The 26,250-nt window shown below is 35.8% G+C and overlaps 1 protein-coding gene across 2 annotated transcripts in view; it reads right to left on the bottom strand.

The window, feature by feature from the left end:
* Positions 1 to 8,067: 8,067 nt before the first annotated feature.
* RBM46 (RNA binding motif protein 46) overlaps positions 8,068 to 26,250 on the bottom strand; it is a 34,059-nt gene continuing 15,876 nt past the window's right edge. The window contains exons 5-6 of one of the 2 annotated variants that reach the window (XM_006081818.2): positions 15,172 to 15,231; positions 9,127 to 9,279 (exon numbers count right to left, since the gene is read on the bottom strand). In XM_006081818.2, coding sequence (XP_006081880.1) covers positions 15,176 to 15,231 — 56 coding nt within the window. In that variant the 3' untranslated portion in view covers positions 9,127 to 9,279; positions 15,172 to 15,175. Of the gene's footprint in view, positions 8,268 to 9,126; positions 9,280 to 15,171; positions 15,232 to 26,250 lie in introns of those variants that run through there. The other variant, XM_006081817.3, reaches the window with a different exon arrangement.

The raw sequence follows: 26,250 nt of genomic DNA, 5'->3' as shown, positions 1-26,250 counted from the left end.
TCTTGACACTTTACAATCTGGTTTAGCGTCAGTTATTAATGGCATCCTCTGAGTGCTACCTATAATTTACACTAAGAGCTTATTTTACCTTCCCCTTTCCCTTCTCCAAATTTTAGTATCATTTTTTCTACTTTGTTACAATATATAATATCTATATATATAAAAGCCAAGCGACCGGAACGACCAGTCACTATGATGCACACTGCGGCTGGCCAACTGGCCCGATGGGGGTGGGGCTGGCTGGCCAACCTCCTGCAGCCCCTCCCTGCATCCAGCCTGGCCCCCGATTGGCACCCCCCCACCCTGATCTAGGGTGGGGCCAGCCGGCCAAACTGTCGCAGCCCCTCTCCCCAGCTGGCTGGCCCCCATCGGCCATGATCGGGGTGGGCCAGCCAGACTCCACCGGTGCATGAATTCATACAATGGGCCTCTAGTAATATATATTATATTATATTATATTATATTATATTATATTATATTATATTATATATTATATTATATATTATATTATATCATATCATATTATATTAATTATATTATATTCTATTATTATATTATATTATATTATATTATGTATATTTATTATATTATATCATTATATTATATTATATTATACTAAAAGCCCGGTGCACAAAAATTTGTGCACTGGCATGGGGGCGGGAGGGTCCCTCAGCCCAACCTGTGCCCTCTCACAGTCTGGGACCCCTCGGGAGATAACCACCTGCTGGCTTGGGCCCACTCGCCTGGTGGCAGATGGCACACCCGATCCCGTGGTGCCTGCCCCATCTCCCAAGGTCACAAATAGCAGGCCCAGGTCCTGCGCTGGGTCGGGCGGCGGCTCGGTTTGTGCTGCCACCCACCCCACCCTGCACACGGCAGGCCTGAATCCTGCGCTGGGTCAGTTGGTGGCTCGGATTGTGCTGCCACTGCCCCCCCCCCCCCGCCCCGGGCCGCACATCGCAGGCCAGAATCCTGCACTGGGGCAGGTGGCAGCTAGGGATCACACTGCCGCCCACCCAGCCCATGGCAGGCCCGGATCCTGCACTGGGGCAGCCGTTGGCTGGGGATTGCATTGCAGCCAGCCCCGGGCAGGGCGGCACAGCGGGATCTGCCTGCAGTATGCAAATTTAACGGCCATCTTTGTTGGGTTAATTTGCATACTCTTCTGATTGGCTAATGAGCATAGCGAAGGTACGGTCAATTAGCATCTTTGTCTTTTATTAGTGTAGACTAGAGGCCCGGTGCACAAAAATTTGTGCACTCAGGGGGGGGGGCCCTCAGCCCGGCCTGTGCCCTCTCGCAGTCTGGGACCACTCAGGGGATGACCACCTGCTGGCTTAGGCCCGCTCCCCGAGGGATTGGGCCTAAGATGGCAATCAGACATCCCTCTGGCAGCCCTGCAGCCCTCGGGGAATGTCCACTTGCCAGCGGGGAGCAGGCCTAAACTGCAGTCAGACATCCTTAGCGTTGCTGAGGAGGCAGGAGAGGCTCCCACCACCACCGCTGTACTGGCAGCCATCAGCCTGGCTTGTGGCTGAGCAGAGCTCCTCCCATGTGAGAGCGCCCTGACCACCAGAGGGAAGCTCCTGCATTGAGCGTCTGCCCCCTGGTGGTCAGTGTGTGTCATAGTGACCAGTCATTCCCAGTCCTTCTGCTATTAGGGTCAGTTTGCATATTACCCTGTTACTATATAGGATAGAGGCCTGGTGCATGGGTGGTTTGCCCTGAAGGGTGTCCCGGATCAGGGTGGGGGTCCTGCTTGGGTGCCTGGCCAGCCTGGATGAGGGGATGATGGCTGTTTGCAGCTGGTCACACCCCCTTCAGGGTGGGGGTCCCCACTGGGGTGCCTGGCCAGTCTGGGTGAGGGGCTGAGGGCCGTTTTCAGGCTGGCGGGTGACTGAAGCTCCCAACCTCTCCCTTTTTTCTTTTTTTATTCTGGGATTTATTTACCTCCTATGGCTGTCACTGGAGCTGAGAGCCGGCTTTAGCTCTGAGGCTTGGCTCCAGCTCTGAGGCCTCACCTGCTGAAAGCAGGTATCTGGGCTTTGTTTAGCTTCTATAATTGAAACACTGTTGCAACTCCAGCTCTGAGGCCCGGTTGGCTGAAAGCAGGTTTCTGGGGATTGTTTAGCTTCTATAATTGTAACATAGTTGCTTAGAGTGCAGCTCAGAGCTGGGCAGCGGCAGGTTGGCTTCCTCCATCACTGGAGCAAGCAAGCCTCCTTTTCGCTTCAGCTGCCTGACTACTGGCCGCCATCTTGGTTGGCAGTTAATTTGCATATTGCCCTGATTAGCCAATGGGACGCGTGTCAGAGGTACGGTTAATTACCATGTTTGTCTATTATTAGATAGGATTAGCACTCTTAGCCTCACTTTTTAGCCTCAGATCTACAATTAAATAGATGAAACACTCACCATCATTGCTTTTGCTAGTTTCCTTGGTCATATAATGGGTAAAAACTCATCATGCAGAAAATGCCTCAAGAAGCTTCAGGAGGACATTCCCTGAGTTGTTACAAAGTGGCTTTTGATTTTCCTCGAAAATGCCAAATGCTTGAGGATATTTCAGTTTAGAGTGGGGGTCCTCAAACTATGGCCCGCAGGCCACATGCAAATACAAATATTGTATTTGTTCCTGTTTTTTTACTTCAAAATAAGGTATGTGCAGTGTGCATAGGAATTTGTTCATAGTTTTTTTTAAACCATAGTCCGGCCCTCCAACGGTCTGAGGGACAGTGAACTGGCCCCCCGTTTAAAAAGTTTGAGGACCCCTGGTTTAGAATATTGTGTAACTGTTTTCTGCTATTTAGTGTTTGGCTTTTTAAGAAAATTTTTATCAGCTGAGATATTTTTTCATTTTCTTATAGTGGCTTTGCAAAGAAGTAGATTGCTTGTGTCTATTCACTTCATAGATAGGGTTGGCACTTTTGAGTGGTTCATAAGATTCCAAGTTTAAGAAAGCCCTCTGATCTCAGTGTAATCAAGCACAATTTCTCTTAACACATTGTTTGCGGGTAGTTTTTATCGCGCGCTAACAGGTGGCTCTACTACTTAGAGTCAACGTAAAACGTATAAATACGTTTCCCCGCATACAATGTGTTAATGGATTGTTTTTGTCAGTGCTCCAGGTCAGATGCCTTTTCATTTTGTGGTTCTCATTTACCTCACAGGATTCTGAAATTCCCCTTTTGCTGTTTTTTTCTCTCTACCACACAGAATCCTTTTGGCCCTCCTATCCCAGAAGAGACTGCCTGTATATACCAAGTATTTCCCCCCCTCACTATTTCACAGTTAAGAGGGACCATTAGCTCACCCTTAAGCCTCCTACTCCTATTATTTTCTATGCAGTTTTCCAGACGCCTCAACACATCTCTTCCACTTCACCAAGGCATGCATCAAGAGCTCAAAAAATAGCTCTTCTGGAAGAACAAAATTGCAGGCATCATGCTTTCTGACTTCAAAATATATTACAAAGTTATAGTAATAAAAAATATGGAATTGTCATAAAAACAGATACATAGATCAATGAAAACAGAATAGAGAGCCCAGAAGTAAATCCATGAATATATGGTGAATTAATTTACAACAAAGGAGCTAAGAATAAGCAATGGGGAAAGGGCAGTTTCTTCATAAATGGTTTTGAGAAAACCAGACAGCCACATGCAAAAAATGAAACTGAACCAGTAACCTAATACAAGAAACTATTATCAGCAACAAGACAAGGATGCCCACTCTTACACTCTTATTAAAAACTAGAGGCCCGATGCATGAAGATTCATGCAAGAATGGGCCTTCCTTCCCCTGGCTGCCGGCACTGCCTTCGCTCAGGCTGGAGCCGCCTTTCCACCTTCCCACGCTGCCCAGAGGCCCGGAGCGGCTGGGGCGGTGTGGAAGCCTGAGTTGTCGCCATAGCAACAATGCAAGGGTCCCGCCCCTGGCTGCTTGGTGCCTGCGAATGCAAATTAAACTGCCATCTTTGTTGGGTTAATTTGTATACTCACTCCTGATTGGCTGGTGGGCGGCGCAAAGGTATGGTCAATTTGCATTTTCTCTTTTATTAGTGTAGATAGTACCAAAAGTCCTAGCCAGAGAAATTAGATAAGAAAAATAAGTCATTCAAATTGGAAAAAACAAAAAGACCATTTCTATTTGCGTATTACATGGTATTTTATATCTACACTAATAGAGAAATATGCAAATTGACCATCACTTCGCGGTGCCCACCAATCAGGAGTGGGTATGTAAATTAACCTCATCACCTCCATGGAGACTGACAGCAGGGAGGAGGCAGCTCCCAGCATGGCCTGCTTGGCCGTCGCCGTGGCGACCCGGGAGCAGGGAAGCAAGGCCCACCGCCAGCTCCCAGCACAGCTTGCTTGGCCATTGCTGCAGCGACCAGTGAGCAGGCAAGTGCGGCCCACAGGCAGTCCCAGCACAGCCTGCTTGGCTGTAGCCGTGGTGACCCAGGAGCAGGCAAGTGCGGCCCGTAGACAGCACCCAGCACGGCTTGCTTGGCAGTCAGCTGCAATGTGGAGCAGGCAGGCCCTGCAGAGAGCAGAGAACCACGGGGAGTGGGCCTACGCCATCAGTAGGACATCACCTGACGGCTCCCGGACTGGAGAGGGTGCAGGTCAGGATGAGGGACACACACACCCCCACTCCTGTGCACGAATTTCATGCACCAGGCCTCTAGTATGTATATAGTAGAGGCCCGGTGCATGGGATTCATGCACTGGTGTGGGGCGTGGCCTGTGGGGATGGCCTGCTGTGGGAGTGCCACTCATCCCGGTCAGCAGAGCAGTGCTCCCACTGTGGGAGCACACTGACCACCAGGGGGCAGTTCCTGCATTGAGTATCTGTCCCATGGTGGTCAGTGCATGTCACAGCGACTGGTAGAGCAGTTCTGGTCATTCTGCCATTTGGTTGCTGGGCTTTTATTATATAGGATAGGATAATTCTAAAGACTCCACCCAGAACTGTCAAAATAAATGAATTCAGAAAAGCTGCAAGATATAAAATCAATATACAAAAATCATTGCATTTAAATACACTAAAAATGAACTATTAGAAAGAATAATTAATAACACCAGTTACAATTGCATCAAAAAGAGTAAAATACTGAGGAATAAATTTAACCAAGAAAGTGAAAGACCTATACACTGAAAACTATACAAAGACATTTATTAAAGAATCTAAAGAAGACACAAATAAATGAAAAGATATTCTTTGTCATGGAAGAATTAATATTGTTAAAATGTCCATACTCCCCCAAAGCCATACACAGATTCAATGCAATCCCTAATCAAAACAGTATGGTACTGGCATACAAACAGACCCATAGATCAATGGAACAGAATAGAGAGCCCAGAAATACACCCATACATGTATGGCCTATTAATTTACGGCAAAGAAGCCAAAATTATACAATGAGTAAACGATAATGTCTCTAATGAATGTGTTTGAAAAACTGGACAGCCACATGAATAAGAGTGACATTGGATCATTATCTTACAACATACACAAAAATCAACGAAAATAAAGACTTGAATGTAAGAACTGAAACCATAAAGCTCTTAAAGAAAACCGTTAAGCTTCTAGACTTCAATCTTGGCAATATTTTGGATAGAAAGCCGGATGCAATGGCAGCAAAAGCACAAATACACAAGTGGGACTATTTCAAACTATAAAGTTCTGTACAGCAAAGAAAACAATCAACAAAATAAAAAGACAACCTATGGAAAAGGAGAAAATATTTGCAAATCATGTATCTTGATAAGGAGTTAATACTCCAAATACATACTCATATATTTTTATATAGACTTATACAACTCAATAGAAAAAAAACAAAGATGATTTTTAAAATGAGCACAGGATCTGAATAAATTTTTTACAAAGATATACAAATGACCAACAGATACCTGAAAAGTTGCTTAACAGCACTATTGATCAGAGAAATGCAAATCAAAACCATAAGATATCATATCACACTTTTTACAATGGCTATCATGAAAAAGACAACAGCTAACAAGTGTTGGTGAGGATGTAGAGAAAAGGAAACGATATACACTATTGGTGGAGATGTAAATTGGTGCACCCACTACAAAAACAGTATGGAGATTACCAAAAAATTAAAAACAGAACTACCATATCATCCAGAAATTCCACTTCTGGGTATTTATATGAAGGAAATGAAAACATTAACTTGAAAAGATATACGTACCCCTATTTCATTGCAGCAATATTTACAACAGCTAATACATGGAAGCAACTTAAGTGTCTACCAATGGATGAATGAATAAAGAAAATATTATTTATATAATATATACACATATTATAACATATAAATTATATAAAACATATATAATTTATGTTATAATATAAAGTGTTTATCACCATTTACAGATGTAAAAGTATGTCCAAGTTCAAAGAGCTGTTACTTGGCAGAAGTGGTGATCAAATCTGATATTAAAGTTTCCTATCACATTACCAAGGATCTCTAAATACACAAAGTGGTTGGTATGGTCTCTCAATTGTTTATTTTTCAAGGTGAAAAAGCGATGTGGGAACTTGTAATTATTATGATTTGGGCCATTCCAAACATTCCTATGAAAAATTAATGTCTTTTTCTTTCGATTTGGAATCTGAGTCACCTCTGTATCCTAAGGATATTACCATAGTAACTGACATTCATTGTATGTTTGTTGAAGGGTGATATGAACCTGAGCCATGATAACTGTAAAATTCATGCAATTCACACAGAAAAAAATTAATGTTGATTAAGTACAGCATATATGCTTATTTAAATTAGAAAACCTAAGGTAGTAATCTGGAAAGTTAAGTACTGCATTTGGTTATATGAAATGGACCTTCTTTAGAGGATAAAAAAATGAGACTAATTATTCTGCATAAAACTTCTGCTAGAAACTATTAAATTTCTCCTAAGGAGAAATATTTGTAACCATTCAATATTCTATGTATGCAAACCCTGTGTCATACAGCTACACAATGAGCTGATCAATGAAGTTAATGTCAGTTATCAAAGTGTATTTTTGTCTCTATTGATGATACAAACCATTAGAAATTCATTATAAATGTACATTACTAAAATATTAAACAATAAAATGACCTGATTCATTATTTATAAGTAAAAGAGGGAAACTTCACTGGGTTCATCAACAAAATATTTCCATTGGCCTTTGAAAAGGAATTTTATCACTGTATTTCATAAGACCAACAATTTTCTGCAATATCCTACTTTGGTTCGAGGAAGACACAGAGCCTATGACTGTATACCCAGTAAAAACTCTTCTCGAGAAAAAGTCAAGTTGATTGTGAGAGCTAATTTTTTGGACATACTAATGAAAAAATAAAACACATGCATATTCAAACATCACGTATTTAATGTCAAAGAATTTGAATTCAAGTACAAAAATTAAACAACACATGATTTCAACATTAAATAACCATAACACTTATTACTCAAACAACTATACAGTGAATATCAAAAACACAAGTGAAGTATAACTATAAAAACCTTAACTATATTAACAGCAAAATTATAATTTATTTCTAAACAAATAATTAACAAAAATATTAATAGTTCAAGGACCACAATGGTAAATTGCTTTTTTCTTTAGTACTGAGTAAAATTTGTATCTCTTTATCCCCTTCATTTCTTTCTACATAATAGTTAGATGCTTCTAGTTATATAACTGTTCTCATCTCTAAGACATATAGTGATCCTTGGTAATAAAATCCAATGTAACCATTGTCTGCAAGTGCTTTAATATTGCGAAATGCTATGTAGCAAAGTTATTATGCAAAAATTTAGCATAAACTAATGGGTTCTATTGCTTACTCATGAATTAGAAGTATTTAAAGTGGCAAAAGTTTACATTTTTATAAGTTCTACACAATGGTGGATTATTCTGAATTATGGCTCATGTTTGTTGAAATATATATTTATCATTTTAAAACCAAAAGTGCAAACCCAATTCTAAAATAAAACAGTATTTTAATTAGCATGCTTTACAAAGAAACTTTCATACTCATGTTTACAGTTTTTCTTCAGAAGAATGAGGCCTGATTGGAGATATACAGTCGCTGTCCAACATGGCTGCCATTAGCAAGTGATATTGTTGGTGATAAGGGATAGCTTGGATAAGAATAAGGCCTTGAAGTATAAGGAAGCACGCTGGGAGTCCCAGAAGAGAGGGTAGCACTAACAGGGGAAAGACTATTTATTGAGCTGCGACGGAAATTGTAGTCTGTAAATAAATACATGAACAATTATGCTGCACATCTTTATGGATACAAATTTAATTCAAAGAGATAAAGCATTAAAACTATAATCACCATTTAACATAATGTTCTAACCTTCAAAATCCTGGCAATACTATATTGCTGGTAAAGACTGTGTCAGTATCCACTGCATGGCAAATCCTGACTGTTTTATCAGTCAGTATTATGTTTCTTTCACTGACAGTGCTTCAGAGATCTTACTAAAATACATTCTCGGATATCTATTTCTTGGATATCTATTAATTGTTTTGTGTCTTTTTTATCACAAAAAAGCTCTGATTTCTTAAGATAAAAATAGCAAATTCATATTTGCTTCTCTTTTGGAAACTGTATTAGGCATCAAACCAGCAAAAACATTCACCCCTGGACTATAAAACTAACTGTCCAATATTTCATTATTTAAATACTAATATAAACATTTATATAACTCAACACATCAATTTAATATTAGCATCCTACTGGTACCATAAAACAGTAAAATGAATCATCTTTATAAAATAAACTTCAAAAAACCATTATCAACTTATAGTATAGAAAAATCCAAAAATTTAACCAAATTTTTTAAAAAACAATTACATTTGAAATATTACTGCTTCACAATAAACATTCATCTTATGCAGCAATAATTTCCTGCTTCATTAATTGTAATGTTTATAGATGTGTGTAAATATTAAAGACCAAATTTGTAAATCCCATATTTTCCAAAAACTCAACTATGTTCTTTAGTACAGAATAAGCCATAGGTGTGACAATATTATAAAATGATTATTTATAGAAGTTATGGTGTTTTTAAGAATGAACAAAAAGGAATTAGGTCATTTAATATACAGATAAAAGTTTGTTTCAATATTTCCTGGAACTATATATGAGGCCTAAAACAAATGAGCATTAACTTAATGTTGTCATGGGACTTAATATTTAGCCAACAGGAATGAGATCAACTGCAGAAGAATAAGCTCAAGCAACATCAGAAAGGACCTAGTTAAGAAAAAAAATGGAAAAATAAAAATCAATTAAACATTGGTTTGATTTCCAGCATTATAAAACACTAATTAGAATAATTTTATAACCTTCGTATTTTTATTAATGGTACAAGATTAATAAAAGCAGTTTGTTCCAAGAAGACATAAAGACATTAAAAGCATCCAGTTCAAAATATTCCTAGTATTTTAAAATTGGATAAAGAATTACTTGGATACCAAAGTAGGGTAATTGCAGGTATCACAGAATTCTTCTCTTAAAGCAGGGGTCCTCAAACTTTTTAAACAGGAGGCCAGTTCACTGTCCCTCAGACCGTTGGAGGGCAGGACTACAGTTTAAAAAAAAACTGAACAAATTCCTATGCACACAGCGGCGGCAAAAACACCCGGCGGGCCGGATAAATGTTTTCGGCGGGCCACATGTGGCCCGCGGGCCGTAGTTTGAGGACCCCTGTCTTAAAGGATCCACTTTGCCTGAAGGGTCATGGTATTAAGTATAAACAGAAAGTTAGTGCTCTTATAATTCAAATAAATTGCTTTAGAAAAAGTTCTGGTTCTCTCCTCCTAAAGATAATTACGCCAATACAATCAAATTCTTTTAAGCCATGTGGCTATGATACAACTAAAAGCTCTTTCAATTTCAATAGACAAGACTAAAGAAGAGCAGGTCTTTAGTAGGAAGGGAAATGTTTCCCAGAGAAATCACTTTCATTTTGGGTTTATATCCATTCAAGAGCTAATGCAGCCTATTATTCATGAAATGTGGACAGAAGAGATATCTTCAGAGGAAGACTTCACAAACATAGCCAGAAAACTGGCTAATGGCATAGTGCTTAGGTCTGAAAATGTGCATTTCTGATAGTACCATACTGTAAGCCTTTAATTTTAAAAATATTCTACTCAACTGTTTTATTCTCACATTTTTAAGGAGACTAAATCAAAATAAAAAATTAGAAATTGACACTGATGACTTTATTCATACAGGATAAATCCAGAGAGGAAAATCTTCCCCAAATACTACAAAGATTAGAAAACAAAAAGCTTCGGATGTTTATAAGATTTATAAGTATTTCATAAAGTTGTGCAACCCACACCAATATAGAGAATACTTTCATCACTCTAAACAGAAACCCAGTACCTATTAGCAGTCACTCCCCATTCCTTCTCCCCCAGCCCCAGCAACCACTAATTTTTTCTGTTTCTATAGATTTGCCTATTCTGGATTTTTCATATAAATTGAACCACACAATTATGTCATCCTTTTTAACTGGCTTCTTAGTATAAAATGTTTTCAAGGTTCATCCATGTTGTATTATGTACCAGAAGTTCTTTCCTTTTTATATTCATTGTATGTATACTATACATCATCTTATTTATCCATTAACTAGTCAATGGTCATTAAGTTTGTTTCTACCTTTTGGCTACTATAAATAATGCTGCTAAGAAATAATTTGTACAAGATTTTGCATGGACATGTTTTCAATTCGCTTGAGTGAATACCTAGGAATGGAATTGCTGATACATATGGTAACACTATATTTAACTTTTTGAGGTACCATCAAACACAGCTTATACCATTTTACACTCCCAACACCAATCTATAAGAGTGAAGCACCCGATATTTTGCTCTATGCAACATATTTCCCATACCTCATATTTTAATATTTATTTCCATTTTGATGGGACATTAAAATTATTTTAATGTTATTTCACCATTTTATTATTTCAATTGCTAATATTCAAATAACCATGATTGAAATAATTCAATAGTTTTTCTTCACTGGGCCACTGAATTTCATCTGAAAAACAAAGTGTTTTTTAAATAACACTGTACATACCTAGAAGGTGAAGTACAGCTGGATTCAAACACTGAGTTAAAAAAATTCATCTATATTATAAAATATAAATAACATTTATCATACTTTGTACTTTCCATCCTAGTACAGAAAATCAAAAGCTAAGTGTAAAATAGAAGCGAGATTTTTTAGAATTGCTAGTTATTAAGCAACTTAAACCTATGAAATATTTAAAAAGCATTAACTAGAAAATTTTAAGTGATACTTTTGGCTGAAATACATTAGTATGATCAAATTCACTGATTTTTTAAATATCATTTACTTTCCCTATTACAATTATATTTTGACAAAATTTAAAAAGATAATTTTTATCCTCTACTTAAGTTTTCCTATCAGACAACTGACAGCAAAGGACAAGAAGTAGATAAGAAATAGCCGATGTTTTTTTGTTTGTTTTTCTTCTAAGAAAAGCCCAGAGTAGTTTAGGTCAGTCTGTTTTAAGATGATTTAGAGGAGGCTTTGAGTATGCTAATCTTAGTAATGGATGGCTGGTTAAGAAAGGAAGTTACTGTCTCTGGTTTCTTATAACGTTCTAGTTGGTTAATTCTCTATTTTTACTAGAGTAATGATATTTTTCAGATTCAAATTCAGAAAAAATTTCATCTGCTTTTGATTTTAACTAAATGGTTTTTTAAGTTTACAATATACCATCCCATGTAAGCTTGAAACAGTGATATCTATAGGTTTATTTTTAAGAAACTGATTTTAAATTATCTGAAGATTATAATTTAAATCTTCAAAAACAAGGGTTTGAAATTCTAAAAAATGCAAACCAATCTATAGTGACAGCAAGCAGATCAGTGGTTGCCTGGGAAAGAGAGGAGGAATGAATTACATTAGGGGTGATGGAAATGTGTTTTACTGATTGTGGTGTCATTTAACAGATGAATATATGTCAAAACTGACCAAAGTGTACTTTTTTTTTTTACGATTTTTTTATTGATTTTTAGAAAGAAAAGGGAGAGGGAGAGTGAGAAACATCTGTGTGAGAGCAAAACACTGATGGGCTGCCTCCTGCAGGCTCCCTACCAGGGGTCGGGCCCACTCTCACTGGGAATTGAACTGGCCACCCTTCAGTGCAGGGGTCCTCAAACTACGGCCCGCGGGCCACATGCAAATACAAATATTGTATTTGTTCCCGTTTTGTTTTTTTACTTCAAAATAAGATATGTGCAGTCTGCATAGGAATTGGTTCATAGTTTTTTTTTAAACTATAGTCCGGCCCTCCAACGGTTTGAGGGACAGTGAACTGGCCCCTGTTTAAAAAGTTTGAGGACCCCTGCTTCAGTGCATAGGATAACACCCAACCAACTGAACAACACCAGCCAGGGAAAGTGTGGATATTAAATATGTGCATTTTTTGTATTTCAATTATACCTCAATAAAGTTATAAACAAACCCAAGTGTTTCTCTTGAGTTAATTCCAGCGTTTCCCAAACTACATTCCATACAGTTGAAGTACCTCAAAAGAAGAATCCCTTAGCAAAAAAAAAAACTTGGAAAAATTTAGGAAAGATAAGTTTGACAGTTAAACAGATTGCTACCACAATTATTCAATATGCTAATATGCATTATGATTTCCCCAGGGGAGTACACAGTACAGTTTTTCCCAAATTTGTTTGGCCTTAGAAACAGTTATTTCACGGAAGAACTTTATAAATCAGTTTGGCAAAAACTTTTAATAGGAATAATATATAGTACTTTAAAAGCAAAACAAAAATTCTTGAAATATAATAAAAACAAGTGATTACAAACTGAAATACCTTCAGAGGCCAAGATGTAACAAACAAACAAAACTCAAAAAGAACCAAATGGAAATCAGTAGGCATCTAGCTATTTGTACTGAAAATAAGCCTAGTTGCTTTCCTTTCAAAAAGCTGACGAGGCCAAACAAATCCTATCTAGAGCTTCTAGTTTGCTCCTTTGTATTAAGAGATTAATTATGTCAAATTTCTTTTAATGCTACTTTCTAAACCACTTGGAAAGACAGTAATAGAATGGCAGAGAAAAAATTATGATCTGAACTGCAACAATCTAGGCTTCAATAATAGCTCGAAAACTGTAGCTCACTAGAAATAATATCTGGGCAAAAGTGAAAAGAAGATAAAGCCCTTAAAAAAAGATAACTCTTTTCAAGTTTCATTTCTATAAGTAAAATTAGTCCTCATAATTCAAAATTTCAAATATAAAAACCTATAGGAAAAGGTAAAGCGTGTCCCAAAATTCACGCAAGAAGTAATTTTGATAGAAAAGACAGGTTTATAATTAAAAATTGTACATTTTTTATTGATTCATAAAGTATACAGTATAGGGTTATATATGGAATAGCATATCGGGTATATGGCCTCCACGGCCTTGCTGGCACATACGCACTCTTTTGTTGAAATTTTCCATGACTGTTTTGCATAAATGTGGCTGAATTTTGTTGATACAGCGCTCAATTTCCTCCTTCAAGGCGTGGGTGGTCATGGGCTTGTTGGCATAAACCTAGACTTCAACCCCCCACCCCAAAAAAAGTCCAACGGCGTTAAATCGCATGATCTGGGTGGCCAATTCTGATCACCAAAACGGGAAATTACAGGACCAAGAAAATGACTCATGCAGTAAATGAATTTTTTCTCGGGCTGTATGGCATGTGGCACCGTCTTGTTGAAACCACATGTCGTCCACATCCATATCTTGCAATTTAGGCACAAAAAACTGGATTATCATGTCACGATAGCGAGCACCATTAACTGTTATTGCCTGAGTAGCCGCATTTCAGTCATGGAAAATTTCAAAAAAAGAGTGCGTATGTGCCAGCAAAGCCGTGGAAGCCATTTACCCGATATGCTATTCCATACATAACCCTATACTGTATACTTTATGAATCAAAAAATTTACAATTTTTAAAATTATAAACCTGTATTTTCTATCAAAATTACTTCTTGCGTGAATTTTGGGACACCCTTTAGTTCTGGGAATAGCATATATTGGAATTTTTATGCTAATATCTATAAAAACAGTTATGTCTAAAGCGTAACAAATATCTTTCTTTGAATCTGCAGCATGATATTAATAAAAGCTATTATATGCTGAGCACTTACTATGTGCTAAAAATAACTATACATTATCAACACTAATCCTCACAAGGTAAGTACTATTATTTTACTCTTTAACAGGATTAATTGAGGCACAGAAGGGTAAAGTAACCTATTCAAGAACACAGAACTATGGTTTGCTACCCACACAACCACAACAGTTTTTGTTGTTGTTAATCCTCCCCCGATGAAATTTTCCCATTGATTTTTAGAAAGAATGGAAGGGAGGGAAAGAGACAAGAGAGAGAAACATCAGTGTGAGAGAGGCACATCAAATGGTTGCTCCCGTATGGGCCCCAACCAGGGCTGGGAATCAAGCCTGCAACCAAGGTATGTGCACTTGCCCGGAATCAAACCCAGGACCCTTCAGTCCAAAGGATGACGGTCTATCCACTGAGCCAAACCGGCTAGGGTCACAACATTCTTTTTGCCTCTACATGTAAAAAGGAGTTTAGATAGTAATAATCTTTACTCAAATTATAAACTACTTGTAATTTCCTATTAAAGCTTATCCTTCTCAGTTCCATGTTGAAAAAACTATACAGTGAATCCTCAAAAATATAACTTTTATTCTAAATCCTATCAACAATAATTTTAGATTACTAAACTTGAAAATAATTAAAGTTCTATTTTTGGGTAAGTTTGAGAAATGCTAGATAATCTATATACATAACATACCCATTTGCAACTACGACTTTAACATACAATTTACCATCTTGGTGATTTAAAATGTACACTAGGCATGTTAAAAGTTTTGAGAAGACCTGAAATACGGAAACCAGTTTAACTTTTTAAAACTTTGCTTAATGGGTTTATAATTAATAAAACTATAATAATAAAAATATTTCATAAGGTTTTATTGGAGAATTTTATTTCTCCTTATAAGAATAACTTAAAATTGGCTTTCTGAAAACTAAATATATCATTTAATATTCCTAAGAGACTTTCTCTTACCTGTTTATTTTCTCCAAATTCTTCTACATAGGTCCAGGCTGAAGAGATTGTGTTCCCTGTCTGTAAGCAGTGAAGACAGAAGAGAATTGAGTCTTTAGATTGATGTTATCCCTATCTTGGGAGTGCATGGAATCCTTGAGAATTTTAGTTAAAACCTTTTAATCAGTAAATAGGAAAATAAATTTAGAGAAAAGGCAACAGGTGACAAATAGTTATCATTTCTGAAGTTCTGTGAAGATGGAAAAAGACAACAGTATACTGCTATTTGAATGAAAATTATGAGTTAATACATTACCGGAAAAAAACCATATCTTTCTTTATAAATCAAGTTCTTCTTTGTTTGTTTTTCTAAGGACTACTATACTAATAAAATAAAGGATTTTAAAAACAAATGAAATTACCTAGTTTCTGTAAGCAGATAGCCAAAGAATCTAAATGAATTTGATAAATATCAGTACCTTTTCCTTCGGCCTTAAAAAGAGATGGATGGCCCTGACCGGTTTGGCTCAGTGGATAGAGCGTCGGTCTGCGGCCTCAAGGGTCCCGGGTTCGATTCCAGTCAAGGGCATGTACCTTGGTTGCAGGCACAAACCCAGTAGGGAGTGTGCAGGAGGCAGCTGATCGATGTTTCTCTCTCATCGATGTTTCTAACTCTCTATCCCTCTCCCTTCCTCTCTGTAAAAAATCAATAAAATATTAAAAAAAAAAAGAGATGGATGGATGGCAAAAGTAACACTAAACTTAAAAAGCATTTTTCTTTTTAACAGCTAAACTTTATTTACTTGAAGCCTAATTTAACAATATATAGTACAACTCTGGACAGTCATCCATTTTAGGCATTCATCTCTTTATGTGCCTTAAAGCTTTCTAGTAGAAATGTATATCCAAGTCTATACTGAGAAACTGTGCCTAAAAGTATGAACAAATGAAAAATATTTGATAATCCACAGAAAAGTGTAGATTTTTTAGACAGTCATCTTAAAATTATAACTCAGTAGAAAAAAGTCACAATATTCTTTTTTATTTTTACATGATCAAATAGGCAACTAACTAATCAATCCTCCCAGTGAGAACTTGAAAATGTAGACTATTATAAAAGCAAAAATATCTACATGAAAGCATTGAGAATGACCTAGGCAATAAAGAATTATGGGACTGAGGTCCTAAACAAAGAAGAAAACTCAGAGAAGTATGCACATCTTTTGAAGGAGTATTTATTTCCCCTAGAAGGACTGGCAAATTCTGAAGAGGGATCTTAGAAGCAAGAAAAGATGACAGTAAAAAGATTTAACATATGTGTAATTGGAGTACCATATAAAGGAGAATGGGACAAAAGTAATACCTGAAAACAGAATAACTTAGAACTTTCTAAAACAGGTGAAAAACATTGATCTATAGATTTTAGAAGTAGTGAAAAGTTCCAATTAAGATAAAAACTAAGAAAGTACACGGAAGTCCATCATAGTAACATTTCTGAAAATCACAGATAAAAAAATATTAAAAGTAACAGAGAGCAAAAAAAAAATAGTTTATGTTCAAAGGAATAATAAGTAAATATCAGCTGACTACTCAACAGAAATAAAGGAAGCCAGAAGAAAATTAGTGGAAGTATAACCTCAAAGGGCTAAAGGAAAATAACTGCTTATCAAGTAAAAATACCATTTCAAAAAGCAGGTAAATTAAAGAAATACTCAGGCAAATTATACTGAGGTTATTTGTCATAAACATATCCAAAGGAAAATAAAAATTAATGTCCTTTGGCCAGAATAAAGAAACAATCATAATGGAAGCTTGGAAGTGTAGGAGGAATAAAGAGCAAAGGAAATTATAAATATGTAAATGGTAAATGAGTATAAATGTGTATTAACTAAAAACTATTGTCATTCTATATAGTATCTGATGGAGAAAAACACGTATCACCTGCCATGTTGACACATATGCCTTCCAGTGGCAATGCTTATCCAAGCGCAAACCTAAAATCCCAAAGCTACCTTGTTAACAAGATTATGTTCATAAGATCTTTGTAACTTATAATGATTCATTTAGGATTCAATCAGATGTCCTATGTTCACATTATACTAGAATGGTCTGGTTTACAAGTTTGATGGGGACAAAACTGTTTCTGAAAAGGAGGTAAAACATTGGGGGGGTGGGAATCCCATCTCAGTGTATTTTAATTGTTAGAAAAATAACTTGCCAATAATGTCCCACATGTTCACCATGTGTTACCAAATGTTTAACATAAGACAAAGGTCAGTTTTTCATTGGAATTATGTGAAGGTAGAGAGAGTAGTAGTTAAGAGCACACCTCTTAGCTAACTGGGGTTCCTAGGCGAATTAATCTAGTGAAGTCTCAGTTTCTTTATTTGTTAAAAAAAAAGTATAGACATTAAAATAATATTCATCTCTGATATCATCAGGATAAAGTATTAGATAAAGGCATTTAGCACAATGCCTAACATATTAGTGCTCAAAGAATCTTAATTATTATAGTAGTAATAATATTTATTGTTAATTATTAGAAACTCCAATGTTTTGGCTTTGTTTTCTGAATACTATTCTTCAGTACTTATATGGCACATTTTAAAATAAAAAAGGCAGTGTTGTGGGCCTTTTACACAATTTTAACTAAGTACATGTAATTACCCTATGAAATAGTTAATATTCCCATTTTACAGATGAAGAATCTGAAGTACAGGAAGGTTAAAGTAACTTTTCCAAGTAAGTAATAAAGCTGAGATGTGAATCCAGGAATTCTGAGTCTATGTGCTGTACTAAATTTAAAGTACTAAATCTCCTTTTGCTGAAATTATTTCTAAAATGCAATATTCTAGTTCCTGACCTTCTCATCTCAAATTAGGTCAGATCATCTAATTATACATTTTCAAACACCCTGTACACTTCAGTGTTTATCTGAACTGTAACTGAATAATAGTCTTCCTCAATAGAATGTATACTCTATGAAAGTAGCAACTGTGTCTGATTCACTACAGCGATCCTCTGGACTGTATACAAAGTAATATTCAGTATTTGTTAACTAACTTATATAGAACATGGGGCAAAAGTAGATTTATCATTGTTCATATGGAAAATAATACAAAAATTAATAAATAATACAAGAATAAGCTCTGTGTTTTATGTACTGGAAACCTACTTTCGTTCCACTCTGCATTAACAAGGATTAACAATCAGCCAGCTGCCAGTTAATAACTAACAATGAGAACAGAAAGACTAAAGGAGTAAATAATAAACAAAAGAGTCATGAGAATAATGCCAAAAACAAACTTCCTTAAATAACATTTTCAAAAAGCAATTTTTCAGAGGACTTCAGAATAGCAAGACTAATACAATATACTCCAAAAGGTGTAAGGAAGATAATTCTGAATTTTAAGAGTCTAATACAAAACCTTTTCTTCTCCTATGTATTTATTTAACAACATAAACATATTTAAAATAAATCATAAAAAGTTAAAGTTTTGTTTAGTAGTAGTTTAAAAGCTTACATGGTCTGGGTTATATAAAAGCATAATCTACCTCCCTGAAACTTTCCTCAATTAGACTAAATTCCAAACCCTGGAGCTTCATATTAGTCTTTTTTCCATGTGCCAACTCTTCAAACATCTGAAGATAGCAATCATATTCCCCCTGTAAATATTAGTATGTACAGGTTAAACATCCCCAAATACTTCAGTTGTTCACTGTCCTACTTCATATTACAGTTTCCAAGTCCTCCATAGTTGTCAAGGTTTAATTAAACTCTGATGCCCAAAGCAAACATAATCTTAGACAACCTTGGCCAGGTAGCTCATCTGCTTGGAGCATCATCCCTTACACCAAAAAAGGTTGCACATTTAATTCCCAGTCAGGGCACATACCTGATACCCTGGTCAAAGCTCATACAGAGGCAACCGATCAATGTTTCTCTCTCACATCACTATCTGTGTCTGTCCCTCTCTCCCTTCTCTCTCTAAAAATAAAGTAAAAAAAAAAATTCCACAGATATATACTCTATGCAGAACAAAATTTAGTCTGAATACTACATAACTTTTTTTGCATTTAATTATTAAAATATGAGAATCTCTAGAGTAGAATGACTCAATCTGGCTTTGATATCCTAGATTCATTTCAATGCAAAAACTTAAAAATCTTGAGTCTGCTATTAAATAAATCATAAGAAATGAAAAAAAAAATCATGGCTACCCCATGTATTTGTAAATACCCCTCAGAAGCTAAGAGAATGCTTTCACAGGGTAATTCTACTCTTGTTTAGTATCTCCTCTTTCCCTCTAGTTCACAAGACAAAAGAAATAACTTTCCAATGCTCTGTCATTACTATTTCTATGTATGACATACCTATAGTTCATACCAAGGAATCCCTCAAGGGACTCTTGATCATTCAAGGAAACAATTTGTGATCTTTCAAGGAAACAAATGTAGAAACATAATATACACAGGTGAGACTCATTTAAATTAATTAACATTTACCTGCTTGAATTATTTAACTCTTGCTTTTGGTAAAAATTATAACTATATAGTTCAGAATACAATTTTAAACCTTTTTCCCAAAGATTCATAATGACTCACTTGGAGCCTTATAATTCTGTGCCCAAAATAATCCAATACTTTCATAAATCAACTACAGATCTGATCATCACTGGACCGAAAATTAATATAGCAGAGGCAAAAAAAAAAAAAGCCAAACACATATATGACACATATACTGCAAATTGATTTGTTTATCCCATATTATAACCAGCAAACAAGCAGATTAGTACAGACAGCCCTCGGGTTACATCGGACTCGACGTCGTTTCGTGGTTATCGCCATCTCCCATTTATTTATAAAAAAAAAAGTTCGTCATTTCGCCGTATATACATATGTGCTTTATGTTTTTTGTTATTTATTTGCCACAAGTAAAGATCAGGAATTGTTATCTTTCTTTTAATTTTTTTTTTTACTGTTTCACTTCATTATTGCTGTGTATGTGCTCCATGTGAGTGACATAGGTGCTTATGTAGGTGGGTTCCGACTTATAGCGAAAATTGCATTATGTCGCGCCGTACAAACGGATCTCCGACGTAACCCGAGGACCTACTGTATATTGCTGAAACAAAGGTAACAAGAAAAAAGTTAATGACCTTGCAGTCATAATTATAACAATCTATCTAGAAAATAGAATTATAAAGGTTTTAAAAAAGTGAAGTATCTCTAGTAATAATATCCTTAGAAAAACAGTAAAAGAAAATCAAAAGCTAAAGAAAAAGTGAAGGTCACCATGGCTGGGTGGCTCAAACTATTGGGGAATTATCCTGTACATCAAAAAGTTGTGGGTTCAATTCCAGTCAGGGCAAATACCTAGGTTGCGGTTTAATCCCAGTCAGGGCATATAGGGAGGCAACTGATTGATGTTTTTCCCCCTCTCTTTCCCCCTCTCTCTAAAGTTAATAAAAATATATCCTCAAGAGAGAATTAAAAAAAAGAGAGAAGAAAAAGTGAAGGTCAACATAGATATCTATTAAAGAAGCTGGAGTTGTACATAACAGTTTACATTTTTTATTTATTCAAGAGTCAGAGTGTCAATAGAATTCATTTTTTTGTATAAAAATCAAGCTATACTGTTTAAACACACAACAAAAGAGGGATTTCAGAGTAAATTCACCAAAATATCAGGCATTACAGATTGATGTTTCTAATGATTGCATTCCTATATACTTTTTAACCAAAGTCATAGATACAATTATAGTATAAACTAGAGGCCCAGTGCACGGGATTCATTCACTGGTGGAGGGTGTGGCCTGCAGGGATCAGCCTGCTGTGGGAGCGCTGCTCATCCCGGTTAGCTGAGCGGCACTCCCACTACTGCACTGAGTGTCTGCCCACTGGTTGACCAGTTGTTCTGGTCATTCCACCATTTGGTCACTGAGCTTTTATTATATAGGATCATTATCAGTGTTGTATACAGATTATATTTACTGAATCACAGCAATGCGAGAAGGTATATAGCTAGTCAAATAAACCATTTTCATAAAATATGTATTGTGCATATAAAAGTCTACATACAGGCCATTTTTAATAGCTCAAATATCACTTGCCATGAGATAATGGCACACAAATAACTAATATATGTTTAGCCAAATACTACAAATCTAAGGAACAAGAAAAACCAAGTAGTTATTAATATTCTGGTTATTTAAAGCTTCTAATTAGTTGAGGAAACTAACTTTTATTATTTTGTTTGTTTTAAATCACCAAGGGAAGTTCATCATTCTTGGAGGGACTGCACTACCAGGTCTTAGATAAAGGATGTATTACTCCAGGATATATAATGTAACTGAAATTAGCTAATAAAGAGTAGATTCTATATTTAATCTTAACCGAAAGGCATAGAAGCAACTGACATGGAGTAATTTTAAAGTGGTTAAAAGTACAGACAATCACTTGAATAAATTTCATCGCAGTAAAACCAATTTTTCAAAACGACTTCTGTCTCCATTTACTAGTTCATTCACTAAATTATACTGCTGTAGTATAAGCAATCACTGTCTACTAAAGTAGGAAGCAGAGATAAAGGCGTAATAGGCTGAAGGTTACGTGCAGCTTCTCACAGAGACTTTACTGATTCTAAACCCCCCAAAATAAGCAAACCAAAGGAGAGAAAAATCAATACAACACTGAAATTCTATTCATAGCCAGGCTAAAAAATATATTTAGGTGACACCATGTGGCAAAATTATGAATTGCTACTGATGTATAAGAATGGAACATACAAGGCAAATTTTATTGTGACATTAACTCAAAAGGGGAAATTTTACAAAGTATTATTTTCTAAAATATTAAATGACAAAATCAGATGTTATATTTGTAAATTAATAAAGCAGTAGCAACTGTTAAAACTGTTGTAAAACTGTTGTATTTTAGAAAAGTATTTTAGAAAAGTATTAGCTAAAGATGTTGAAAAAATTATAAGATAATAGAGAATCAAGCATGATTAAACAAATGCATGTAAGTAAATGAAATCACATGATCACTTTAGCCAGTTAATAACAGCTATGGAAAAATACTGGTCAGATGATATGTTTTAATATACATCATTTTCCTAGATTCTGTTATAAAAAGAAAATTAATTTCAAAACTTTTAAGTAATTAAGTTTTATAAAATCTTGGTTTTGATTACAATTAACAAATTCAGGTAAGAAAATAACCAAAAAGCAATTACATGTGCATACAAATAAAACAGGTGACTGACTGAACCTTTTATTTTTAATCCAGTTGTTCTGCTGTAAAGTAGACAAATATAAGCTTTGAATTGTATAAAGTAAGGAATATTAAATTGAGAGTTAATTCATGCAGAAGTAGCTCTTAATTTTCAACTATTTGAACGTAAGTATGTATCTTGGTAGACAAAAAAAATTCAAGTATTATTTTTGGTCCTTCATAAGATTTTTAACCATATTTTAAACAAAACCATTAATTGGGAGGATAAGAGAGTACTTAAGTTCACCAAATAAAACCCTCATATTTGAAGGCACTGAGGTCCACAAAGAGTAAATGATTCATTTGCCATTCCAAGGTCACAGTTTGTTGGTGGCTGAGACTGTAGGTTATTGTACTTCTACTTGATTACTCATTAATATCCTATATAATAAAAAGCTAGTATGCAAATCGACCGAATGGCGGAACAACCAGTTGCTATGATGTGCAATGATCATCAGGGAGCAGTTGCTCAAAGCAGGAGATGCCACCTGGTGGTCAGTGAGCTCCCACAGGGGGAGCACCGCTCAGCCAGAAGCCAGGCTCAGTGGCGGGAGCCTCCCCCACCTCCACGGCAGCGCTAAGGATGTCTAACTGCTGTGGGGAGTGGGCCTAAGCCATCAGTCGGACTTCGCCCAAGGGTTCCCAGACTGCAAGAGTGTGCAGGCCAGGCTGAGGGTCCCCCTCCCCCAAGCACACAAATTTCGTGCACCAGGTTTCTAGTATTAAATAAGCTGCTTCTCTCACAGTACTAATCTGTAATAATAAAAGGGTAATATGCTAATTAGACCGGACATCATTCCAGACATCCTGCTGGATAAAGCCGAGGCCAGAGGGAAGCCCAGGGAAGGAAGGCCTACTCTTGCACAAATTTTGTGCATCGGGCCTCTAGTTCCATAGTAACTATGGTCTGTTAATACAAGTGTTAGTAGGATAAAAATTATAAGGAATACCACATGATGGCCTGTTAGAAAAAATATTTAAATTTCAAGAGGAATAGAAGTATATTTTCACAAATATTGGGCCCTCATGGAGGGTCAAAGACACATAGTTGAGTTAATGGAAATTTCGTCTCACCACTTGATCATATGAAAACTAAAGTATAAAATGTTGATGCTGATGCTACTTTTTATTTATCTAAGTGAATTTTAAAGCAGACTTAGCAAATTTTGTTCTTTAATATATCAGTCTGAAATACTATCATGATAGTCAAATCTATAATTAAAACTGGAAAGGAAAGAATAACTTTCTAAAACTATCATTTTTCTTCTAATAATTTGTAATTAATTTTTTCATTATAATACAGTACCATATATGGTACCTAGCTTAAGAGTCTCCTAAATTTATTTCTTAAATTTAAAAAAAAACCAAACACTGAAAGTTTCTCTTTGTTTCAAAGCAATTTATTGGCAAATTTCTAAAATCAAAATTTGATTTTTTGTATTTCTGCCCATCAATCTGGAAATAATGACAGCTCATAAGAAAAAAGCACCTTATTTTTCACATTAAAACTTCTCAGAATATGATTCCTTCATTCTGCTGTCTTCTATTTTGTAACTTTCAACCAAGTTATAAGTGATAACAGAAATCAAAATCGAATTTAAATATTAAAAAATAGAACAAATAGTGATTATCATACTTGGTAAATACTTTACCACTCACTGTCCAGAAAAAAGTAAAGATTCTAATAATGTATGTAATTACAAGGTCAAATATGAGAAGCAATATGCACGTCAGCCATAAAATGAATATTGAAAAAATACAGGAAAATATTAAAAAGATGAATATTCACACATAAAATGGTCCACACAAACCAGAATAGATTAATCTAGAAAAAAAAGTACTTGCTCAGAGGAAAAGCAAGTAATATCAACATAGTTGTAATAAAAAAAATACAGTACTTGCAAAGTTTTAAAAAGCAGAACTGCTGAAATTTTAATTAACTAAAGTCTACTTACTTTCAATTTCCAATTATTAAAATCTAACTAAAATTACCAAAACAAACATTATATAGAACTCTGCCATTAACCCACCACCATGCTGTTTTTCTAAATGTTCGCTTATGTGGTGTCCCCCTCTGACCATAAACTCTTCTTACCATTTACAACACAGATCAGGTGTGAGGTGTGCCCTTTCTTTGTACTCCCAAGATACCCTATGCTTGCCTTCTTCAGTAGACTGTGACTCCGTAAGAGCAAAAACAATGTTTTATTTATCTTTAGCTACAGATTGCTTAAGAAGTACACTTAGCACAGGAAAGGCATTCAAAAAAGATTTGTTCTTTAATTAAACTTCATCAGTCATGGCCAAAGCAATAGAATACTCAGATTAAATTAAATCAATGGCATAAGCTGGTTTGTAACAAGAGGCTCTTCATCCCTGTCTTAAAACTTTAGGTGGTCATCCAAGTAAAAAAACAAAACAACAACAACAAAAAAAACCTCTTCATCAGCATTACAAACATAGAAACAAGAAAATAAATGCCTTGCCTGAATGAGATGTTAATAAATATCTCTCAAGGTGAATTATCAATACACACTGAGGTGACCTCCCTCCTTCCAGTAAGTATTCTCCAAGACTTTCTTCTTCAAAATTATAACTCTCCAGAGCTTTTCTTTACCTCCTTGATTTTGCTTATTCCAGTCCTAGATGATGAATAATCCTCCAGGAGAAAGTAGTGGCAATAATGGAAGGCCCCAATTCAAAACAGAGGCAAAATTTTAAGAATAGCAGAATTATTCACACTCATAGTCTGATCTATTATTAAAGATACAGTATTTTGAAACAGAAGTCTTATTTAAAAAGATGATATTAAATGACCTAAGAAGTCTCCATACATCAAATATTTGGTATAGAGCTATCTATCTCCTGTGCCCCAACTCTGTATTCCACCCATTAAATTCAATGAGTATCCCACTTATTACAAGTTCCTAAATATAACCAGGTAACACAACTTCTTATCCTATGGATTGAGGTTAGGGAGGTTATTCTCTGACATTATGAGGATGAAGACAGTCTCTAACTTTGAAGTAAAAGAAAAATGAGGGTTCAATTTTGGCATTAATTCCAGCTTTCCTCCTATTTAAGGGCATTTTGCTTAAAATAGAGCTCACTTTAAATGGGAACAAAAAAAACCCCAAAATATTTTAAAAATTAATGTTAAGGGACTATATAACAAGTGTTTCTGGGATTCTGGTAAAAGCACTAAATGGTCACTAAAAGTAAACTCTCAGATTTCTAGTACTCATTTAGATGCCTAGTGCCCCTTTAAAAAACTTCTATTTTCATGTTTCTCTCCCATCGATGTTTCTAACTCTCTATCTCTCTCCCTTCCTCTCTGTAAAAAATCAATAAAATATATTTAAAAAAAAAAAAAAAAGAAGTATAGTCTTAAAGAGCTCTGAAATAAAAAACTAAATTAACAAAGATCAAGGTAAGATTAAATAATAATGTTCAAAATAGCATCAAACTAGAAAAAATATCAAGTTGAAAGAATTAATAGAAGTATATTAAAGTAATTACTACACTCAAAGAGATCATCCTATATAATAAAAGGCTAATATGCAAATTGTCCCCTCGACCAGGAGTTTGACCGGAGTTCAACCAGGGGGTGGGGCTGGCCTGCCAACCGCCCATGGCTCCTCCCCCTGACCACCCTCCCCCGCCCCACTGGGGTGGCCGGCTGGACCCCACCCATGCACAAATTTGTGCACCAGGCCTCTAGTCTTAAAATAATAGTTAAATTCACTAATTAGAAAATTATATTCAAATTATTTAATAAAATAGAGCCAAAGGTTATTTAATACTTGACGAACTCTGTTTGAGGGA

The sequence above is a fragment of the Myotis lucifugus genome, unplaced genomic scaffold (assembly GCF_000147115.1).
Source record: "Myotis lucifugus unplaced genomic scaffold, Myoluc2.0 scaffold_1, whole genome shotgun sequence".
Classification (NCBI taxonomy): domain Eukaryota; kingdom Metazoa; phylum Chordata; class Mammalia; order Chiroptera; family Vespertilionidae; genus Myotis; species Myotis lucifugus.
This window is presented reverse-complemented; position numbering and strand designations above follow the sequence as displayed.